The 24,926-nt window shown below is 44.6% G+C and overlaps 1 protein-coding gene across 2 annotated transcripts in view; it reads left to right on the top strand.

The window, feature by feature from the left end:
• The first annotated feature begins 7,453 nt into the window (after positions 1–7,453).
• The window catches only part of ARMC9 (armadillo repeat containing 9), a 542,713-nt gene continuing 525,240 nt past the window's right edge, over positions 7,454–24,926 (top strand). The window contains exons 1-2 of one of the 2 annotated variants that reach the window (XM_085635734.1): positions 7,454–7,540; positions 22,636–22,721. In XM_085635734.1, the coding sequence (XP_085491860.1) occupies positions 22,668–22,721 (54 nt within the window). In that variant the 5' untranslated portion in view covers positions 7,454–7,540; positions 22,636–22,667. Of the gene's footprint in view, positions 7,541–9,698; positions 9,745–22,635; positions 22,722–24,926 lie in introns of those variants that run through there. The other variant, XM_085635735.1, reaches the window with a different exon arrangement.

Below are 24,926 nucleotides of genomic sequence, written 5' to 3'. Positions count from 1 at the left end.
CACCCCTAAACAAAATCCCGACCCCTGTGTGCATTTTCCCCTACTTCTCATTTCCTGATCACGTGACTGCTCCCCCCCTCCCCCGTTGGAGGATAGGCTAACCCGCTCAAGGCTGCCCACCCCCCCAGCAAAACCCCGCCTACCCAGGACACTATCAAGCCGTAAAAACAAAACCCAAGAAAAACCTGTCTTATCGTGGCAAAAGGAAAAAAGAACGTCGGTGTAATGCCAACACCAGGAAAAATTGGGGAAGAAAAACAATGCTATGAAAAAGAGGGTGGGTGGGTGGGACAAAAAGAGTAAACCAGCCCCTCCTCCCCGCTCCCGAGGGCCCAGTGATTTTCCCGCCCCTGCCTCCCTCTACTTATCACCTTCGGCGCGCCTCGCGCCCCTAATCAAACCCCCTACCCTGCACCTGGGTGGCCGCTCCATTGTGCGAAGCCACCCAGGGGGAGACCTGGCTCGCGCCCTGCACCCCCTGGGTCCCCCCTCGCACAATAAATCACCAACCACCACTTACTTGTTAGCAAAAAAGGCCACTTTATTAAGACAGGTGCCAAATCATAATTTTCTGCAATGCAATAACTTTCCAAAGTTTGTCTTCAAATCACCCCAAACCTAACCCCCATGTAAAACCCCACCCCTAAACAAAATCCCGACCCCTGTGTGCATTTTCCCCTACTTCTCATTTCCTGATCACGTGACTGCTCCCCCCCCTCCCCCGTTGGAGGATAGGCTAACCCGCTCAAGGCTGCCCACCCCCCCAGCAAAACCCCGCCACCCAGGAAAACCAACAGAGTTTTCCTGCCCCACCCATCAACTTGGTGGTAGCGCACAAACCATTTGTCAAGCGCACCATATCTGTTCCTTCCAAATTTGCGCAATCAAATCCCGCAACTCCAGCAGGTAATATGCTTGCCCCATTGTAGATAAATGTACCCCATCCTCACGAAACATATACCCTTCGGTGCATTTAATGTTGGGATGAGCTAAGACCCGCACCCCATGACCCTCACAAAAATGTCTCATAGTGCGGTTAACCTTTCGTCTCGCTTTTTCCATCGCTGCATGATGCCGTGCTCCTCTCCAGTGCAACCTTGTAATGAACTCTGTCCAGATCAACTGGGTGTTCTCCCAAGTAGCCTGGAGGACCTCCAAATCATGTTTCATCAACTTTATTAACGACAGCCCTGACAAATCAACGAGGTCATTTTCACCCAAATGAATAATGAGCAAATGTGGCGGTCCCCTTCCAGAGCACATCGTGGCCAGCACCGGAAACAAACCCTCCCAACGCATTCCCCCTTTGCCTTTCCATACCACCTCGTGGCTGGCACTGCGCAGTCCAAGGGAACGCCCACACATCTGTTGTTCGGCATAGACTGCAGCCCATTTAACGAAGGAGTGTCCTACTATCCATGTCGATTTTTTCAAACTTACGGGCCCCGGTGCTAGACCTAGACAGAAAAACAATGATTAACCAAAGAAAAAACGAGGAGCTATGTAGAGACTTTCCGAACATATTTCTCACAACATTTGGACTTCCATCTCCCAATACGGCGTATGTCTGCCCAGGACCACCCCAACCTGGCCGCCTCTGTTGCTGCCCCGATCCGAAAAGAGTGTGTCCCAAAACATAAAGGGTTTTCTCCCAAAAGAAGAAGTATCTTCCTCATCACCGCCAGCAACTGAGCCACAGAAATAGGTTGCCCCGAGGCGTGGCAAAATACAAGACCCAGAGCAAAACCACTAGAAGCCTTGAAACTTTCCCATTCCCCGACAGGACAGCATAAACCGTCCACACTTCTGTTTAAGAAAACCCATTTACCCCTGCCCAGCTGATCCGTCTTTGACATTCTCAACCACAGGCTCAACCTGTGCCCCTCAATAAATACCTCATCACTGCGGATACCTGGCCTATGACGCAGCTCAAGCAGTTCCGAGGCTCTGAAAGCCCCAAAAAACAACCATAAGAAACATAATCTAAACAGCCTGCACTCAGACTCATCATAACATACCAAAGGTATCTGCCGCAGCATTCTTTGCAGCAAATCATAAGTCACCGCCCTGCGTAACTGTTTCGTCCCCGCCTGCACCCTGCTTAAACCTTTAAGGACCCTTTTCACCAAAACCCCCTGAACCAGATCCCTCCCCCACCCCAATTGCCCGTAAAAGGAAATCCCCGCCAACTTGCCAGAAATAGTAGTATGTGTGAGGCCTTTGTCAATCAAATGTAACACAAAACCTAGCACCAGATGAGCATCGGTCCAACTCCCCCTATTCTCAGCACACAGTTTACCATAGCTCAAGAACTCTCTCCACGCCTGCTGATAGCTCCGTCGTGTAGAAGCCGCTATGGAGTTTTCCACAAAAGCGGCAAGTCTCAATCCCCCCACTCCCAGACACACTGCGGGATTGGCATCTTGGTGTGTTCCGCCCCAGGGGCCAGCCTGCGAAATCTCGCCCACTGTAAACGAGACAGAGAGTCCGCTATACTGTTATGCACTCCCGGGATATGACGCGCCTTAAACACAACATTGAGCTGTAAACATTTGAGCATAAAAGCGCGCAGCAAGCGTAAAACTCTCAAATCCCTGGCTTTCTGCTTGTTAATCAACTGCACCACCGTTAAATTGTCAACGTGGAAAAGCACTGAACGATTCTGAAACTCATCGCCCCAAACATATAGGGCAACCAAAAGTGGAAAAAACTCAAGAAAAGCAATACTGCGACCTTGCAACATCCAATGACGTGGCCAACTCTCAGCGCACCAGCGGCCCTCCCAAAATACGCCAAATCCATGCGCACCAGAGGCATCCGAGTAGATCTGCACTTGCCAAATCATGTCTTCGTCCGCAAAAAACAAAGACACACCATTAAATTCTGCTAGAAATGTCAACCATATAGCCAAATCAGCCCGTGTAGCCGCTGAAATACGCACTCTGTGGTGAGGAAGAAAAGCCCCAGACATGGCCATGCCCAACCTCCTGCAAAATGTTCTCCCAGCCCGGACCACCCTGCATGCAAAGTTAAGATAACCCAACAGCTTCTGCACCTTCCTGAGCTCCAACTTGCGCTCGTCAATCACAGAGGACAAAATGCAGTGATTTCCTGAACTTTCCCAGCTGGCAACCTTGCTACCATCGCAATGGTGTCTATTTCAATACCCAAAAACACCATCGTCGTATTGGGACCCTCTGTCTTATCCGGGGCCAAGGGCACACTCAGCTCCTGCGCCAAAGTCTGAAAAACCAACAAAGCCTCCTGGCATTGACCTGTGCCCTGAACTCCAATGAAAAGAAAATCATCCAAATAATGACAAATGAGGGCATGACCAGTAACCTGAGTGAAGCGCCACTGCAAAAATGAGCTGGAAAGTTCAAAGAGGGCACAAGAGATAGAGCAGCCCATAGGAAGCATTCGATCTACATAAAAAGCTCCCTGCATCTGCATTCCCAAAAGTTCAAAGTCAGAAGGATGAATGGGTAACAGCCTAAAAGCAGATTGGATATCACTTTTGGCCAATTGAGCCTCCCTCCCTGCCGATCTAACCAAACGCAAGGCATCATCCACAGAAGCGTAGGACACACAGGCATCGTCGGGCGAGATGAAATCATTAATGGAGGAGCCCTCAGGCCAAGACAGGTGGTGTATCATACGAAACTCCCCTGCTTTCTTTTTAGGGACCACCCCCAGTGGAGATACAATCAAATTGGGCATAGGACAGCTGGAAAAAGGACCAACAACTCTTCCGGCCTCCACTTCACCCTGCAACTTCAGCTGAACCACCTGGGGCAACTCCTTAGCTGACTTCAAATTATCGGACCACCTACCCAGTCTAGGCCCCTGGTAACCTATCTTGAAGCCGTCCTTGAAACCCCAAAAAAGCCTACTGGCGGCCTCAACATCAGGATAGTCCTGCAACCATTGCCCCAAAACCTCCAACTTAACCGGAGTAGGACCCCTTTCCTGCAAACTGGAAAGCATTGCCCCTTCCCCTCTGCCCCCTACCCATGTCACCGAACCGCTGGCCGGCGAAGCATTGCGTGAGGGGATGCCTTCCACCACACTGGGAACACTCATGCTTATATCGGCAAAACTGCCTATTGCAGAAACCCCTGTTGAAATTCCAACAGGCTCCAAAAATAGGGGTCTGACCTCTGCCCCCAAACCCCGCCCCAGGCTGGGCGGGACGAGCGGGAAAGGGCCGATAAGATATAGGTAAACCACTAGCCGTGTGCGTAGTAGCAGGCGGCTGAGAAGACGCCATCCATTGAAGCCACAGCTCGGAATCCACATCACCCCAAGGTCTGTCCTGAGACACACTCAGACGGGCTCTAAACTCCTCGTCATATGACAGCCACGCAAAACCCCCAAAGTAACTCTGAGCCTTCCGAATAATATCCATGTATTTGAAAATCGCTACCGCCCTATCTGGGTATTTTTCACAATATACACTGGCATATATCAGGAAAGCAGAAGACCAGTTCTCAATAGTCTTAGGCACCCTAGGACGCCTCGCCAGCTCCCACTCCTCCTCCTTGGAGCCCTCCTTTGCCTGAATGTCACGGTGCAACAATTTGAAAACATCCACAAACTCATGGCGCCAAATCTTGCTTTTTGTCTTGTCAGATAAATGTGAGCCCAACGGCATGGCAATCCCCATATAAGGCAATTTTTTGTGTATATTTTTATCTTCCTCCACTACCTCCGGGGCCCCTTTACCTTGATCCAGAAGAGGCTGAGACCCAGGGACGGGGGCAACCCCCCCCCCCCTCCCCACACCGAAGGAGGAACCTTGCTGCTCAGACACTGCCTTGTCCCCCAAAGTATCTCCCCCAGTGCCAATAGACCTGGTCGCTTTTGACGGTTGACCCCCTTGTTGCCAAACAGACCACCACCCCGTAGTACCTGAAGGCAAAGGAGCTGGTCGAAGAGTGCTGACGGGCCATGCTGCTTGCTTGCGACTGGTAGCTTCCAGAGCCTGGTCCGTTGCATTGTCCGCACTAGACGTCTGCAAAAAACTAAGCACATTTGGTTGCCCCACAAAACCCCTCTTCCCCCTCACAGATTTCCCCCGGTGTTCCCCACAAGCCCCTTCTCCGTCCCTCAATTCCCCTTCCTCCAATTCATCACTGTCCAAATCCAATCGCCCCAAAACACCAAGATCACCAACAGGTGCCCCATTGTCCCCCATCCCCTCCAATAAACCCCCTCTCCCAAACCCCAAACGCTGCTGATCAGTCCCCCTAGTGGAGGGGTGACCCCGCTGGGAAAGGCAATCCGCTCCAGATCGCCCCCCCTCAGTAGGCCCCCCAGACAGAGCCGCAGCGTGCTCCATCCGCCGTGTGCGCTTGCCGGCCGCAAACCGTGTGGCTAAAACCGGTATATCTTCCTGGAAGCCGCTCAAACCAATACGTTCCTTCTTAAGCGTCGCAAACCCCTGACCCTCCAAACTGCCACCCCTCCTAACGCCCGAGGCATCTGCACCTTGTATCCAGATCCACTGTCCATCCCGTGGCGCCTGTAACCCCCTAGTGGGAAACCCCTCCAAGCTGGAAAACTGTGCCGCGTGCCCCAACGTGGAGCTCGTGCCCTGAAAAGCTGCCTGGCCAGTAGATTCGCCAGTGGGAATAAGGGGGGAAGCGCCAATTAGCTCAGGGGGACTGACAGTCAATGACGTAAAAACCGGCCCCTCCGTCGCACTCTGCCGCCCCAAAGCGCCTTCTCCCACATGAACTGGACCCGTCTCCACTGTGCCCAGGGCCCCCGACACCCTCCTGGGTGGCACAACCACTGAATTCCTCATTAAGGGGCATTCCTGAGGCACCTCCGGGGGAAAAACACCAGGCAATGTCGTCGCGGGGCTCAACAGAAACGTCGGCCCGTTCAACTGCACCAGCTGTGGGCTGTTATGCCAAGACAACTCAACGGACCCTGTAACTGGGGTAGTGGCTTGCCTCTGAACCGGCCCGGGGACCTGCAAAACCTCCATACTCCTCCCACGTCCCTCACTCCTGGCACGCCCAGCCTGACAACCAGCCCTGCAACCGGCTCTCCTCCCACGCAGACCGGCCTTCGAGAGGGACCGCCCCCTCCTTCCCCCCACCGTAGCACGCCTAGGGCCCACAACCAGACGGGCAGGAGCACATACCTGCGCCTCTTCGGCCGCCTCCTCCGACGGGCCTGCCTGCGCCTCATGGTCCACGAACTGGGCCGGTTCCGGCGCCACTACCGGACACATCGCGACCTTCTCCACCGCGTCGGGCCCCGGGGATAAGCAGGCCGCCACCGCTCGAGCGACGCCCCTCCTGGCCATACGAGGTGCGAGGTCAAGGCCCACCCATGCCTGGCCAGCAACGCCGGGCTTCAACAGGTCACTTCTGCCAGCTTCGTGCAGCACCCGTACCGCCTCCCGCACCGCCTCCTGTGACGCCATGACGCCTGCGCACAAACTACGGAAAGCGCGATGGGACAAAAAGAGTAAACCAGCCCCTCCTCCCCGCTCCCGAGGGCCCAGTGATTTTCCCGCCCCTGCCTCCCTCTACTTATCACCTTCGGCGCGCCTCGCGCCCCTAATCAAACCCCCTACCCTGCACCTGGGTGGCCGCTCCATTGTGCGAAGCCACCCAGGGGGAGACCTGGCTCGCGCCCTGCACCCCCTGGGTCCCCCCTTGCGCGCTCTAAAAATCGCTCAAATAAATAAAATAAAATAATCGCTTCACTTTTTCTTATTATGTAATCTTGAGTAAATCTGTAAACTCTTAATATGTAACTCTAACCACGAGTAACTGTTGTACCTATTAGTAGTTTTACCAACTTCCATGCTAGTCTCATTCCTTATGTAGTTTACTTCGCTCTATTCTGAAGCGCTCAGACACCTTTGGGTAAAGTTAGCGCTTTATTAAAACGCATGAATGAATAAATAAATGAATTAATTAATTAATAGATAAATAAATTAATTAATTAATACATTGCTTGGTTCTACTCACTATTTCGTCATTCCAAGTCCCACACACGAGGCAATGAAATGTCACACACGAGGCACTATGAAAACACAAATGTCACACAGTAACGAGTTTGAAAACTTTGGAAGCTTTGTGATAAAGCTAGATTGCCTCATATTTTCCAGATACGTTTTAATACGCAGTTTACAAACATATCCCAATATTTGAACACTATTCCTATTGAATTTAATTAATGGATAGCAACATCTCTTGTTTTTTCAATATCTTTGCAATAAGTACAGTTTCTTTTGTTTTCCCTTTTTCTTTTATGGCAACATTCTTCCACTCTAAGATGGTCGATTGAATCTTCACCTTTATCTTATGGCGCAAGTTACAGTGCCGCGCTCGCTCTAAAGTAGCTGATTGGTGCCCGAATACCACGTGATGTGATGACCTACTTACTGCCTCATTGGAGGGCGAGGTGTGGCTCGTTTCCTTGGTTACAGGCGAGGGAAGCCGCTCTGGGAGCGCATGCGCGGTAGGAAGCTGTTCTAGGGGTGCTGCAAGAGGACCTGTGCAGCGAACGTGTACAGGTGAGACACCTTGTACCCTCAATAAGGGCTGCTTCTTCCCTGTACCCCCTCTCCACGCCGTCCCCCTCTCTGCTACTTCTCGTGCACACCTTACAACGGCCACTTGTTATGAATTCTGTAGACTAACCGCCAGTTCTCTCCTGCAGCACATTCCCGCCCCCCCTTCTGTGCCTCACCCCCTTATTTCCCCTTTCTGCACACCAGCCTTCTCTGCATCGCCCTGGGTGGCCCTATCCCCCTCACCCCTTCCCCAGCACGGCCCCCGGGTGCAGGCTGCTCCAGGTAGCTCTCAGGCTGCCTCTTTCCTTACCTGGCTCCGCCCCTCCTCTGTGAGCGTCTGGAATTGGGATGCTAAGTGTTTCTGTGCATTTATTCACGCAGAGCAGCGTGTTTAAAATAGAAACTCTGGAGATGGAAGGGGCGGGGAACCGGTCACAGAGAAAGGGTGAAGATCATTAGAGGGAGTAGGGCAGCATATTGTCCAGAGCCCATAATATTACAGATCATAGACTTAGATACTATATGGAAACGAAGGGAGTAAACGACACAGATGGAACATCAAGGGCCAGAATGGCTGAAACGCGACTGCCTAGAGATCAGCCAGGGAGAAATGAAGTCCAAAGGGAAAACATAAACTGAAAGAGGGAAGGCTGGGGGATAACAGAAGACATGCTCATCGCAAAACACTGGTGATGGAGTGCATCTAAATACCTGTGCAGAGGAGCAAGGGTACAGTGATGAGGCAGAGAAGTACACAGAACACGAGGACTTCGAGAGAGAGAGCAACAAACGTGTTTAAAAGAACCTTGTCCAAGCTTCAATATATCTGGTTGCCCAGATTAGCTCCCTATTTTGATATGACATAGGCAACATAATTTCCAGAACTTTGCACTTTAGAATTCATCTTTTCCTTTTCTACTAAATGGCTAGGTTTTCTTCTTGTTCTGTCTAACAGGGCTATTCCATTCAGTATATATCTGCAACGTATAGTTGGTCTGACACCCAGCTGTCTCACCCTAATTTGCTCTGATTTATTGATGCTTAGAAACTTGTGATCCTTCCTCCAAGACATTTCTGCTCTAGCAGAAATATCGTTTCTAATCAATACACTTGGCCCTTATCACCCTAACCCATTTGACGGAAGAGACTTTTATATATTTGGCTCAGATCGAACAAAAGGGGCTCTTGCTCCTGTAGACTTTAACAACCAGTTGTGTCTTATTTCTTGAGAGTATCTCCTTTGCACTGAGTGGTCACGTGCTTCTTGTGGCATTATATGAACTTCTCGAGTCACCGATCATGATGGGTTAAGACAGTAGTCATGAACTATGTGCTACCTTCGTTTTGCTTTACATCCACAGCTGTACGTAAGAGTGCACATGCAAGCTTTGCACCCCATTTCCAACTTTGCAGACACATGGGCATCAGTACCATTTTCTCGCCCTTCTGTTTCAGTAATATCTGCATTACTACATGTTATTCTGATTAACTTGCATTTGACCACTGGCCTGATGAATTAATTTCTTCTTATTGGTTCTTGGGCTTGCTTTACTGATGTTTGTCTTAGGATCCCACCTTGTTTTGGAGGATTGAAGATTTCCACTTTTGGTTTCTCTATGACAACACAGTGCAAACAATTCTTTTACTCGTGTTTTTTTATTTTACTATTTTCATAAGAAATCAGTTTGCATTATAAGGCATTAGTGCACTTTATAATAAACTGAAAAGCAAGCAATGCAACATTAATTTTCTTTACAGTAGAACAATGTCTGGATTAGAATCCAGAGTTTGTGGGAAATATGGTCATAGAGGTGAGTTCGGAAGAGGTGGTTTTTGCATTGTTTCCTGAATGACACGAGCATGGGTTCAATTCTGATATCCGATTGAAAGGAGTTGTGGTGACAGCGCCATGGAAAGTTTGGTTCAGAGGTCATTTAGATACATGACTGTAGAAGCAGGGCAGCAGATCTTGCTTGTGTAGCGGGCCAGTGTCATTCATTAAGAGCCTGAGAGATGTGGTCGATCTGTCTTGTAGATGGTAGAAGTCTGAAAGGAGGATGGCCTAACTGGGCGCTGTTGAGTATTAAGAGATCACTCACATGGATTGCATTGCCCACGCCTAGAGAAGACATGACCCGCACATGTTCATCAACGTTTAGATGTGCAGAAAGGAAAACGTGTTTGATCTGTTTGAGTGATTTAAGGTAAGCGTTTTCTGATTTGGGGATTTTGTTGAAATGGGTTATGAGAGAGAATTGGAGACCTATCTTTAAGGGACATTCAGGGGTTAGTGTTACTCATGTAGTTCGGTTATTTACACAATATTTGATTACTCCAATAAATATATAGTTACTACACTACTCAGCTACTCCATGTTTCCTAAATTTATCTGGTACCCTCCTAACTTTCTCTTGGAGACTGACAGGTCCCAGCTCAGCATCGTCTCATATGCTGAGTAGTCAAGAAGTTGACCCAAAGGTCACACCCAATGCAGGGACAGCCCTCCTGTTTCGCTAGCTCAAGAGAGGGATCTGCTGTCTTGGTTTGAGATGTTGCATTTCATACCCTGTGTGGCAAGCTCTCTAGGTACATGGGGATGGGAAATGGCATGATATACAAAAACAGTCTTTTGCACCCCAACATGATGTCCTTTCCAAATGTCCTCTGCCCTGGGTTGTCACCATCTGGTGCACTACATATGTTGTACTTCAGTTCTGGTCCACTTCAGTATCAAGGAATTAGAATTGTTCAAACATTCAATAATTAATTTAATCAAAAATGTCATTCACAGTATAAAATAATATTTATTTGAAGTTTATCATCTCACGATATTTAATTATTCTTTGCTATTGTTATTGATTTCTTATATTTCTCCCGTATCCCAAGGAAACATTAAAACCAGTCTCTATTGTCACAGTTAATTTGCATCTGACCCCAAAGCGGTGAGCCAGGGCTGCACTATTGACGAGCGGTCAGTGGTTCTCACTATCACCACAATAGAGATTGGTTTTAATTTTTTTCTTGGGGCATAGGGGACAACAGAGGAAATTATTATCAATCATGAAGAATGATAAAATATTATGGGATGATTAAATTCAAATAAAAGATACTACTACTAGTAACTTTTCAAATGTAGGCCGATGTCCCCTCCATCGGGGAAGATATCTCTGTATGATATAGCATAAATAAAGTTGGAAAAATGACTAAACTTGAAAAAGTGTAAAAATATTTTAATGGGAAATATTTTAATTAAATGTTTTAATTAAAAATGTAAGTTAAATTATTTTACATATTTATGTACATTTTAGAAAAATATTTAAAATGTTCCAGCAATATTAACTTAATTTAAATATGAAATATTAATATTTTGACTATATTAAATTACAATTATTTTTCTGAAGTGTAAATTAGAAACAAAATCACAGCAAAAGAACAAAATATTAATGTAAAATATTTTTATAAATTTGCATTTTTCTTTTGTTTCTTGATAACTTTTTGCACCTTTGAAGCTGGGGATGTTTGGATCCTTTGTTTGCGGTATGAGACCTATGACCTTTGTGCTGTAAATGCATACAGAGTGACAGGCTGCACTGCCTAGTGTCCCAAAAGTGGCCTCACTGTGTGGGTCACTGTGAGTTAGTAACAGTAAGGGGGTCGCAAGTGATGCAGCGGAAGCATTGGGGGATTTTTGTCATCACACTTATCCACACCAACCACTATATAGCAATCGGAAACGTAACTCTAATGACGGGCCCATAAGTCATTATCACTCAGCAATATCAAAAGTCCTCCGATGAATCTTTAGTAGAGCTAAAATGAAAGACGGAATGCTATTCCTCCACGAGGACCTACAATGAAGAAATACGCGAATCATTAGTCTTTATAAACAGGTCTATATAACTTTAAAACTCAGGAATAAAGACAAACACCATTCTTTTCTATTGAGGTTTCCTTATTATTTCATAATAGGAATGGTCAAACACAAATACAAATCAGAATTTCATTACTTTGATTCTCAATGATACAAGTTAGATTCACAATAAACCTAGCAGCTCATTTATGTAGACATCAGATCATCAGATTTAGAGGAGTGAGAGTGAGAGAAAACATCAGCGAAACACAGTTCAATTACGTAATGGAAATACTAATGCACGGGACTTAATTTCTTCGGTTAATATGTTGCATTCTGTTTCTTCAGCAAGTCTCTCTATTGGTTAATCACGATGGTGTGACAGTCTACAGACAGTGACTTTACTTCTATTTTCTAAACACTCTTTGTCTAAATATTGTATAACTTCCAAGGGAGAAAGAGGCTAGAACCTAGCTACAAATGGATTTAAATGTTGTAATAGTTAAATTCATGTCCTCTACATCCCTCGCCTAGACAGGAAAGAACTCTAAAAGTTTATTCAGAATTAGGCAAAATATCTGTACTCTAAGGAAGCATTTGTAACATTTGAAGGACAGGAGCACGGAAAAGCAAATCCTAAGGCCTATATTACTGTAGCAAAACAGAGAATAATTTCTAAAAGCCTATATTATACTTTCACGAAGAATAAAGCTTTTTCTTTTGTCATTTATTTTCTGCAGTTAGGAAGACTGAATAACATCCAATTATCATATTTGTTATGCCTAATGCATATTTCACTTGTTGTACACTCTAAATATTATATGTTAGTAATTCCACACACATTATAAAAGCATGCATTACGGTCGATTACATCGAGCAGATTTTATTTACAAAAATCGTGCTCCATCTCAAGCTTTGAGGCTCATGACTGCCTGAAGCCACTGACATTCTTTTTCTGTATGGGGCTGTTGACGCTCATTGCGGCATGGGGCTGTTGATGCTCATTGCAGCATGGAGCTGTTGACATATATTGCTGCTTGGGGCCGTAGACGCTCATTGCAGCATGGGTCTGTTGACATATATTTCTGCTTGGGGCCATTGACTGACATTGCTGCTTGAGCTGTTGACACTCATCGCCGCTTGGGGCTGTTGACACTCATCGCTGCTTGGGGCTGTTGACTCTAGTGCTGCTTGGGGCCATTATTTTTCATTAATGTGTGAGGCTGTTGGTGCTCTTTATTTCTCAACACCATTGATATTCCTTTTGTCTGATGCCATAAATGCATACTTGGCCGTTGGCTTTGCTTGTTCATTAATTCCTGGGGCTACTGATGTTTATTACTATTTGTGGCATTGTTTCTTATTAATGACTGTGGCTAAAGTTATTTGTGCCATTAATGCTTGTATCCGTTGATGGGCTCTACTGCATGAGGCCATTAATCTACTTCACTACCGAGGTTCATTGACATTAATTTCTTCCTGGGGCCATTGTGTTTTATCCTGAGTTTTACATTGATTGTAATTAGCCTAGGTCTTCCTAGCTGCTCAGCCAGAGTGAGAGATGGTAACGGAATGTTGGTGTGACTGTGATGAATGGAATGCCTGGGTGCCTGTGTGGATGAGTGATGACAGTTGGAGATGGGCTGAGCAGCTAGGGAGGCTGCTCCTGGTGGGGCTGAAGTAGGGGCTGATGTAGGAGCTGGTACATGACTTGTACCTATCTAGAGCTGGATGAACTAAGTCTGATACAACCTGAACTGGAACTAATAAAGAGAAATTAGAAACTACAACATGGCTACCAGTGTCTTCATGTACAGAGCACAACATAATTTTGGCGACGAGCGGACCTGGACCCAAGCGTACTCAAGCACTGAACAGTAACCCAAGAATTACAAAGAAACCAGCGCAACTACAAAGAAAAAAGAAAGAAAAATACCAGCGCAACTACGAAGAAAAAAGAAAGAAAATACATGAAACAGAATGGAGTAAAAGGCAAGCCGGCCCCACCAGTGTCCTGTCATCGGACGGCCCCAACCTGTGTCCTGCCTGATCTTACTCCATGGACTTGACCACAGGTATGGTCTGTTTGTTAGGGTATGGATTGACTGGCTTTCACCCTACCACTTCCTTTTGAATCTTCTGTATGGTTGTATCTACTGCGCAAAGGAATGTGGCTGTTCAAGATGTGAGTTGTGGTCCAACTCAGTGAAGTAAATTCACAGGTGCCACACAGGAGCGGTGTGGTTCTGCTAAGTTTGGTACTTTTATGGCACTTAGAAAATACAAGCAGCGTCAGTGAACAATGGTGGAAATAATGTGCCTGGAAGTTGTTATACAAAGCAACATGTTACAAATTTCTGGACAATATCCCTACATTTCGTTTCACCCACAAGTATTGATCCAAATTGGAAAGTCAACTCTTTTGAAATGTTTTTCTACATTGAGTATACACAGCATGGATGCAGCAGATGTCATGTTTCACAAGGAAAGTTGTCCTGCAGTTAATCTGTCTACTGCCAGTGGTGAGTGCTATTTGAGAGGCGCCTGCATATTGCTTTTGACATCTAAAATGTTGAATGGATATTTGTGCACTACAAAAGGAGTTTTGCCTCAACTAAATATATGCCCGGTTTTTGGACTTGAGGCGATCTGAGTGTTGGGAGCTTAGGAAAAACTAACGCTGGTACTGATCTCGATAGCAGGAATTCTATGACTTGCACCTGAGGAGTTTTCCCATGGAGAACGCAGCGGTGGTTATTTGGCATGGATGTGAGTGTGGTGTATTTGATGCTGGCGATTTCTCTGCCGGCGACACTTCCAGCCATTTTCGAAGTTTGGTGTATTGGTGCAATTATGGATGGTGATTTTAATTGTCCCTGGCAGTCTCTCATTTTGGGCAGTTTAACCGCACTGTCTTGGTTTGAAAATGCGGCGCGTGTCTTGCTTGGCGCGCTCTTACCTTCACGAGGATTTCCGAAGGTTCGTTGGATGTTGTTCCAACTCTTCTGACGTCGTGTCAGCTTCATGGTTGTTTTTGGCGCATCCACGCGTCGTGAGCCACCCGGCGTGACGCCGAAAACGTGCCGCCATCTTGGGGTTGGCACAGTCTGCCTGTTATCTATCTTCGTTTTGCCAACCACGTTACTTTGCAGTGCTGCGAGACTGTTCGCAATAAAGTTTGTTCAAGAGTGTACCACGTCGATGCATGTCAACTGTAATGGACAGAGCGGCGCGGGTTTGTTTGCGAGTGTCAGCTTTGAAGCAGCCCTTTTCGCTTTTCGGTTTTCCCATATTGTGTGGCAAAAGTCTTCTTCAGCTGTCTAAAGGTACATTTATCTATAATATGTTCGGCGAACAAGTATGGTTCCAGAATCCAGCACATGGGAAGTCACCACGGGCTTATGCCAACGATCTCTTTTAGTCGTCAGACTGCTCGCTTCCACAGTCTGTATTAACTGTGTGTGTTTGGTATTTGGTTATCTTGGTCATGTCTGTACACACATTATATTGAGGTTAATTGTCCCCATATATTTTGGGTGAAGTCCAGCAATAGGGTGGTTGTTTTTGTGTTTTTCCTTATGTAGGGAAAGCTCTGATCTGGCACAACTCGGGTGAGAGGTCGCTCACCGGCGTGGAGCATAAGTCACCAGTGTTCTACAGTAATTGGGATTGTATTGGTATTATCTAATGTTTCAAAGTTTGTGATGCCACAGTTTTACGCTGTTTATGGTTGGGACGTCGTAGTCTCCTGGTGGGTGGACATCACAGTTTCTCCCTTAGATGAGGGTGGTCCTGATCTTGGTGGGTGATTCCCATCTTCTTATGTTGTGTGTGCAAGTTGCTTTGCGTTGCACGTCTTGTCTGTGTGTTGTGTGTAAGTCGCCTTGTGCATCACATGTGGTCCTGTGTAAGTCGTCCTGCGCTACAGATGTTGTTGTGTGTAAGTCGACCTGCGCATCACATGTGGTCCTGTGTAAGTCGCCCTGTGCTACAGATGTTGTTGTGTAAGTCGCCCTGCGCGTCACATGTTGTCCTGTGTAAGTCGCCCTGCGCTTCAGATGTTGTGTGTAAGTCGCTTTGTGCATCACGTGTTGTCCTGTGTAAGTCGCTTCGCGCTTCAGTTGTGGTCGTGTGTAAGTCGCCCTGCGCCTCACTGTGTGTACCCTCTATGTGGTCCATATTGTGGTACACGTGTATTTGTAGTGTCTGTTCACCCTTGTTGTCTGTTTATGGCCTCGGGTGTTCGTTGTGGGGTGTGTTCACCTCTCGCTACATGGTTTTCAAATGTTCAGGGGGGAAGGATGGGGTTACTGCTAGTTTAAGTTGTTTGACATTTTATACTCCTTCCCTAAAGTACGCAGTGTTATTCTGCGTTGTAACATGGTGTGTGATTTTAATATCTATATGAATTAATAATCTTCATGAGGGAGGATGGGGAATTTTGATGCATGTTTTCTTTAATATGTCGTTTTTTGCCCATCTTTTCTTTATTTGCTTTGTTCTCGCTTTTGTGATGTTTTACTTTTTGTTGCATCCTTGAGTTATGAACATTACTGTTCAACTTATGTAAAGTTCTCTGCTGTAGAATGGTAATCTTTGTTTTCATTTTAAAAGGAAAGGGATAATGTTTTATCCTGAGTTTTACATTGATTGTAATTAGCCTAGGTCTTCCTAGCTGCTCAGCCAGAGTGAGAGATGGTAACGGAATGTTGGTGTGACTGTGATGAATGGAATGCCTGGGTGCCTGTGTGGATGAGTGATGACAGTTGGAGATGGGCTGAGCAGCTAGGCAGGCTGCTCCTGGTGGGGCTGAAGTAGGGGCTGATGTAGGAGCTGGTACATGACTTGTACCTATCTAGAGCTGGATGAACTAAGTCTGATACAACCTGAACTGGAACTAATAAAGAGAAATTAGAAACTACAACATGGCTACCAGTGTCTTCATGTACAGAGCACAACACATTGCTTTCCTTTTTTGCCTCAGGACAATAGTGATTTGCACGCTGCTTATGCTTATGATGTTTGCACTGCTTGGAGCCAACAGTGAGTGCAGTGCACTGGCCGAGGCCATTGATGCACATTGAAGCTTATTTCTGCCTGGACCAATAATTATGCACCTTGCTACCTGGACCATGAAGGCTTATCTCTGCCCGAGACAATTGATGTTCATCGCTGACTGATACCATTAATGCTCAAACCCTCCTAGGTCTGTTGATGCTCATTACGGTCTGCGACCATTGATTTGTGTACTGTCTGCGATATTTGATGCTTGTTTTGGCCTAATTACACTGATGTAGGTTGTGTTTAAGGTCACTGTTGCTTAGGATTGTCTGGAGCCAGGCCTCAAAGAGGAAAGTAGGTTAGTACTTTACACTGGAAAACATCAGAGCTCAGGTTATCCAATACTAGTTGTGAATAATTAATTACATTCTTTAAGTTTTACTATTTGCAGTATAAGTGCAGAATTAGAAGTGCCCCATTTTTAAAGTTTTTGCTGGGCACCTGGTTTCTTTTCACCCTCTGGAAAAAATCTGTATGCACGTATATATGAGGTATTTGTATAGTGTGAACTTAGCTGAAGGGCAGCACAGTGATGTACGTGGTCAAAAAAAAGATATAGTCAGCAAGTGGGGCAGCTGGGGGCTGAAGTGAACTGTTACTGTGTTATGAAGTTGTGTTTTTAACAAGGTGTGTCTTCAGCTTTTTCCAAAATTGGTGCTTGATTGAAGTGGCTCGGATGGATAGATTGATATAATTTCAGATCCTGGGTCCATAGATGGAGAAGGCTTCATGTCTTATTTTGTTTTCTTTTTTACTCTCTGTTTCCAGTCCTTTGGTTGTGTTGGTTTTGTATATGGTGGCCCTGATTTCAGAGACGGTGTAGGCCAGCAAGGGTACCCAATTAAGTTACATCAGGAAGGTGTTGATGTGGTCATATTTTTCCAGGTTCTTCGTGAGGTTAAAAAAAGAAAAATAAATGAGGTATGCTGTGGTTGTACGATTGCCAACCAAGGGGTCTAGTCTAGTGTCTAGAAGGCCGTTCAACAAGGCATTGCCATAATCAAGCTGTGAGAGTATAAGGGCTTGAATGGCATTCAGTTTCTTAGCAGGAAAGCAGATATGAGGCCACCTTGGTTTTCTTTGTGATGTGTTCCTTGTTGGTGAGGCGGTATCCAGGTTGAATCTGAGTGAATTATTGTTCATGAAATATTTGGAGAGGAGTTGTCTTTTTGACTAAATGGTGCTTGTAGTTAAAATTGAAAAACTAGGGCAAGAGTATTAGGACCTCCTGAGGAAAACCTCCACAATCCCCAGTCCCATGTGAGAGGATGAAACGGAGTGTGTAGACACAGTTAACTGAAAAGCATTTTAAAGTATGTGTGGACAGTTATACTCCATAGGAATGCAGTAAGAAAGTCTTGAACTCTATAAACAGGATACAAGGTCCTATACCCTTGGTGAAGGAAAAATAATTGATGTTGCTATAGAAATCCTAAATGAAATAAAGGTTTCCGATCCTTATGGCGCATTTTGAATGTTGGATTTCAGTGCCACGATCATATCATTTGGATATGATTTTAATGGGGAATTTCATGTGGTTTTAGATAATTTGTGAGGTATTTGTTTCACTTGTTTGCACACTATGAGGGGTTGTGTTAGAAGAGAGCAGTTGCTACCAGAAGCTGTTGATATAGTGTGGTAAAGTAAACAGAACTGAAAAATACTAATCTGGTGCATCAGTAGAAAGTTTGGATGCTGTGAATGCTCTTGAATAAATGATTAGCCTTCCATGAGTCATTACGTGTCACTTAAGCAACAGTTCTTCTTTCTGATGCTAAAGATATCAGTCTTCCAGTTGCATTGCAATAGGAAACATTATTCGAAGAAAGAACCAGAAGTGACCTCTGTGTGCTGATGACACTGATATCTGTCGCTTTTTAGAACGCCTAGTGCAGAACACTCACCTGCATCAGATTGTGTGAATGAAGTCACCAAGCGCATAAAACAGACACTCTAAAGGTTTAAAAACAGAAAATGTGAATCTAATTTTAGGGAGATTAAGAAAGGAAGTATTGGAGTTCTCATTACACAATGGCATTCGGCCTGTCCTTTTTAGGGCTCGCCCCTAGCGATGCAGTTCACAGCACTGCTCGCGCAGGCGAGAGCACTTTTGTGGAGGGTTCCAAAACGGACCCTGGAATCGCACACGCTTGTGCGTGTGCTTTTTCTTTGGTGTTACGGGATTGACTTGTGAATGCTTGTTTTTTAGAAACACAGCACGCAATAGGCCAAAGGCGGTCGCGTTGCTCCGCCCATGGCCTATTGGTGTCTGTTACCCGCACGCCGAAATCTGTTTTCATTTATCGTGCCCAGACACAGGCACAATAATTGAAAACAGATCGCTCGCTGTGGCACGCACGCACCACTCGTTTCCTAATGTTACCGCAGTCTGCGCTTTGTTTGGGACATTCTCACGTGCACATATCCACAATCAATTTTTTAAATGTGGAATCAACAGCTTGGTCAAGCTACGTATTTTCCGAGCACTTGATATTTGACCAAAGGGAATTAGCCTATCGAGTCATTTAATTATATCACAACTGTTGTTCAAAATGTACAAATATAGCCAATACTTTTATATACGTTGTATCTTATTTAGCAACATAAAATCATTTGTCTCCCTTTTGCCACCTGCTTCTCTGCTCTCTACTCCCATTTGCCGCACTTCTCTGTATATTATCGAGTCTTGTTCCCCACCCTCCGCCTACTCTCGTCGGCCACCTCTTGTCCCACGCTCTTTGCACTTGCACTTCTCTTTGTTATTTCTCATTGCTCCTCGTCCTCGTTCGGTTCATCTCTCTTTTCATTTCTTTCTGGCCATGTTTCTCACCCCTACCCCGTCTCTTCCACACGTACGTGTCTGATCTTATAACGCGTTGTTACTTTCTCGTCACTCTACGTGCCCATTCTCTCTGCTCCACTACCACCATTTACTCTTCTAGGAGCAAGTATTGTTCCTTGCCTTTCTCCTCACTCCTTTGCTACCTGTTCTCTCTATGTTTATCAACTTCCATGTGCCCAGTTTGCTACTCTCCTTGGTCTCTTGGCACACTGTACAATCTCTACACACTTTTCCCACCTTCCCCAGCTCTCTCTATATCGTTTACACGTGCTCTTGTTCCTTTTAATCCTCCACTTTACCCCGAGTGGACCGTCTACCTTTCTCACACCATGTACTATACTTCAGTTAACTCTAGTTAACTCTCCTAGTCTCAGAGCTCTGTCTGTTCTCAATCCTCTCACACATTATAAAAAAATTATGACTAGTCTAGGACACCTCATGTACAACATAACGGGGGTTTTCGCAAAGGTGAATTTACCGACCACCTAAAATTAGGGCACCAGTAAGTACCGAAAGGGGTAAATACCTTACCCTTCGTTAAATTTCGGCAGGCTAAAGGAACCTAACAGAAAAGTGTATGGTATTTACTATACTAGACCGGTTTTGGTTGATTTATTCCCCACAAACTCAGAATAGTTGCTGTTAATTGCACCGGATAAATAAGGTGCCCTGGGCTAGCGATATTTATCAGGGGCTATAAATGGGGGCTATAAATGGCACCTATAATCCGAATCATGGCTGTGTTTTGTGTTTATCTAAATGTGTGCATCTGTTGAGTGCGGTGGGTGGCTGATTATTGTTTACTTGTGTGTGCGGATGCATGCTCTGTTCAAGGGTCGGACATATTAGCTTTCACAATTTTTTATTTCCTTCTTTGTACACCCGAGGAACTGTTTCGCTACAGAAATACAATAAAACAAAATGCGTATTTACAGGCACATGCATCAATATTGGCTGTCAATTAGAGAATCGCAAATTGAGAATGCATTTTCAAGGGTGCAAGGGTGTCAAGACGACACCCCGTTGCACCCCTGAAATTGATCTGTGCACAAATGTTGCGCACACACATGTCCAAAGGACATGTGTGTGTGTAACGTAAGAGTTTCCGCTATTTACCATGTGGTATGATTCCACGGTAAATAGCAGACCCAAATAGCGAAATCGCTATTTTGAAAGGCATCTTGCATTGCAGTTATGGAATGGCAATTTGAGATTCCTTAAATGCAATCGCAATTTAAGAAATCACAAAAATGTGCGATTTCTTAAATTGCGAGTGGCAAGTTGTTTCATGCACCGCAAAAGCTATTTTTGCGATCACATAGGCCGATTTTTGCGATTCGCTCCGTTTGCGATCGCAAAAAGCTTTGATGCATGTGCCTGTTACTGTACTTGTTCCCAAAACACTGCTCTGCAAGAAAAAGCAATCGCTCGTATTTCAGGAGCTATACTGAAGACTTCCAGAAGACCGCATTGGTTCACAAATCTGAGCTGCACAACAATCAAAACAGAAGAGCCTGCGTACCACTTTACGTGTGGCCCTACGAATGACGTTGTGAGGGCGATGATTGGAGCGTCCGGGGAGGATAGAAAGACCGCGAGCTGCTGACTGACAGCCGTCTGAGAAAGTCAATTGTTGAGTGAGTGGGTCAGCTCCTTGCTACTAGGCATCCCGTGCCATCTGACATGGTGGCCAGTGGGGCAGCGCGTGGTGAGGGGATATGCTTGACTCCTCTCATGGGTCTGAGGACCGGCCAAAGAAACAAGCATTTGCAATGCAATAGGTCTCGCAGTTACGCAAGTTTAAGCTATTGGCATTGTAAATGACAATGCCTTTTATTTATGTTTTTAAAACAACAATAAAAGGCAATGTTATTTGCAATGTCAATAGCTCAAAACTCGCGTAACTGCGAGACCTATTGCATTGCAAATGCTTGTTGTGTAGGTATGCAGCCTTGGAGTATCTTCTTAGGTCTAGCTTTGCAGCACATCTGTCTGCTTGACTTGTTAAAAATTCTTTAACATTCGTGAAGTGGGCTTTGGCTCCACCCAGAGGAATATTACTGTCTCGTGCTATTACCTGCCATATGCCTACAAGTGTTTAATTAAATACCAGGAGGGGGTTAAAGTTTTCACATGGTGAAATCAGCAGATAATTCAGCTGAAATCCTACATTTAATTTGTACCACCAGTAAACGACTGCCATTGTCACTAATTGTGGTTCGAGTGTGTTATCAGCAGTTGTATGGGCTACTTTGTTATGAACCTGAAAATAGCCTTTCACTCCAGGGTACTTCAGTAGAAAGCCCTTGTTGCTCCATGACAAACTACCATTGGCAAAGCGAGTAGGTCTGGCATTGGCTGTCTGCCTTATAACTTTGTCAATGCTTGTTTTGTCATGTTTTTACAAAATCTTATTGTTGGGGAGCTGCCGGCCCTTTGTCAATCTTAAAAAACACAAATAGAAGCTAAAAGCAAGACGTTTTTTAGTCTTAAAAAGTTCACATTGCCATAGTAGCCCCTGGCACTCAAGGCAACTACTGTGTGTGTGGATGCCGTCGCTTACATTGAAGGCAGTGAATAGCCGAAGTGGGCTGACCCATTGCCCCATTCTCTATGCTGTAGTGGGCAGAAGTAATATGGGAATGACACAACAACAGATCAATGGATGAAGAGGGGTAGTGGAACGCCCGTGCAAGTAAGTATATGGTAGTATAACTTTGGTAAAATTAAAAGCTCTTGGCTAAAGCCAGATTTAGAAATCGGAAATCCTAGTTACCAAAAACGATGGAAAAGTCAAGCTTCATGAACCATCCACCTATATAACACCTTGCAACATCACACAGTCTAAGAAGTAATGTCTTGAACTACACTCCATACTTCAGAGGTCTTGATTTACAATAGGAATCTTATCCATGGAGGAGGGGACATTTCAAGCTGATATGGACCGTGGTGGCCCTCTGCTTCTCCTCGAGCGTTCTGGCTCCTCTCCAACTAATAAGCTTGGGGTTTCCCTCCCCTTTCAATAATATTGCTTAACTGTGCTATGAAAAGGAAGAATTATCTTTCCAACCCCTAAGATCTATATGCCTGCCTCTAGTAACTGTATTCAATCTTACAACTTCTGTCTGTGAATGTACAAGGAATCCTAGGACCCATAAATGCTTTTACATGAAGTAGAATTAAAGTAAGGCCGACTGTCACTCAGCGTGACCAGCTATTGCGCACTAGACCTTCTACATCCCCTTTTTAATCTCTGATGCAACTGAGGCCAAGCGATGTGCTGCCTATGAAGCTGCTGCTTTATCGGAATTTTTATAACCGAAGGCTTTCTATTTATTGTAGGAGCTTGGCTATGCTAAAATCAGAATTTCCTTATGATGGGGGATATTCTGGCATATGAAGCCGACCTGCTTGGGCTGGTAAAAGAGGTAAGTTGAACATGATATTTCTTGATTTTTTTTTTTTTTTTTAAAAGAAGGGCAATGCTTTTAAGTTTTTATTTCAGAATTGTATTTTTTTACATAAATCATTGAATGGCATTTTCACCATTAGATTCTGTTGGTATAAAGACATGTAAATTAAGCAGTATATTCTCTCTTCTTTAAACATTGTGGGCGTTGAAAGTTATGGCCGTAAATAAAAAAAAAAAAGGTTATGGTAATTCATAGAATATGTAACTGTGCTGATTACTGTTATGAGCTTTCACATCACAGAAGACCTACTGCAGAGCACTTTCATGTCACAGAAATATTATTTCAGAACCTAGGTACATTCCCAAAGATAAACATTAGAACCCAGGAATGTCACAGAGTATGTATTGCAGAATGGAGCAGTGTCACAGGTAACATATGGCAGAACACTGTAGCAGTCAAGAATATGTACTGCAGAACGTAGTAACATCACAATACAATCTTCAGACCATAGCAACTCAGAGGACCTACTGCATAACACATTAATATCACAGAATACGTACGACAGAACACAAAAACATGTCAACAGTAAAATCTAAGAAATAGTGCTGGATACTGTGGCTTTTCAGTAAATAAACTTTAGAAAACGGTGACTGAAAATATATATCAGAACACAGTAACATCACAAAGGCATACTGAAGCACACAGAAACATATCGGAAGATGTATTGAGGAACAAGATATTATCTCTTCAGATATACTGTAGAACATAGTAGCTTCACTGAAGACATACTAGAGAACATCCATGCAGTCACAGAAATTCAAAAATCAGAAAACATTTAGTTTCCACAAAGTCTATACTTACACATAATAATTCATATTCCTTCAGTCCTTTTTATCTGCAAACATGCATGCAAATTGGTAATCTGGAATGGGGACTAGCTTTCATTCACATACCTCATTCCATACAAAAGCCTTTCTTTTCCTCATAAGTTCCCTCATGTGCTCTATTTTATTTGCTAAGTCTTGAATGAACTTGGGGTAGAACTAGTATAAGAAGAAGCCTGTTCCAGGCCTGTGTGAACAGGGTCCTTAAGGCTGCAATCATCAGTGTTCTAGTCCAACAGCATTGTTGCTTTTAATTTCACATTCTCTGTGTTCACTGTAATAACTGCTTCCTGTAGCCTCTGTAAAACCTTCCTCAGTACGTCATCCTTTTCTGATGCGCCCTTGCGAGCAATCATTCTATCTTCCTGGAAGCCTACATGCACCAGATACTCCCTCTGAGATCTTGAAGATGATTCTCTGAAAAACAGACTCCTAGGTTCTCCAACTAAAAGACATCCGGTGGATCTGAAATGTACCTACTCGGAACACAACTGCAGTTAGATCCTTGGAACGAGGATTTAACTCCACTTGATAGTAGTCTGAGGCAAGATTTATCTTGGTACAGTACATAGCCTCCCAGAACGTCATCAACAAATCATCAATATGTGGTGACCATTGAGACTCCACCCAAAGTGTTTTGTTCAAGCTACTAAAATCTACACATATTCTCAGTTTTCCATGCTTCTTCACCTTAGGGAAAGTATTGGGTGCCCCACCACTCATCAATTAACGATAGAAAAGGCTATTGTAACGCAAACAAGTGATTTCACATTCACTAGAAGTGCTTTTCATATTTCAAATCACTGCCATGATATTTCCTGAAAGTGGATTTATGCAATGATCAAGAGTAGGCTTATGCTTAGATTATGCTATCCTATTGGGAAAATATAATCTTGTACCACATACCTTTCTTTATTTATGTGATCTGGCATGTCATATGAGGTAACTAGTAATACATAGTGAAGTTATAGTTATGTAGCTAATCACAACCGACCCATTTAGTGTTTTTTTAGTTTAAAATGGTACAAATAGCATCCCTCTACCAGAGTTGTTTTCACTGTATTTGGATTTTTTAAAGATATGTTAATTTGTGATGTAAGTGGAGAATGACGATTCTCCAATTATCTTGCAGAGAGAATCTTGATTTCATAAAAGACAAACGGAGGCTATCATTATGCAAATACTTTTATTTGCTGCCCAAACATGCAGCCCTTTAAAGAATGTTATTACATCACAATAAATAGAACATTAGCAACATGACAAGTAGACTGTGCTGGATCCAAAAAATTGGTTTAGATATTTGAGGTTTATGACGGGACGCCAACACTTGTCCTTC

The sequence above is a fragment of the Triturus cristatus genome, chromosome 11 (genome assembly GCF_964204655.1).
Source record: "Triturus cristatus chromosome 11, aTriCri1.1, whole genome shotgun sequence".
NCBI lineage: Eukaryota > Metazoa > Chordata > Amphibia > Caudata > Salamandridae > Triturus > Triturus cristatus.
The sequence above is the reverse complement of the archived record's forward strand: the minus strand, read 5'-3'. Positions and strand labels throughout refer to the sequence as shown.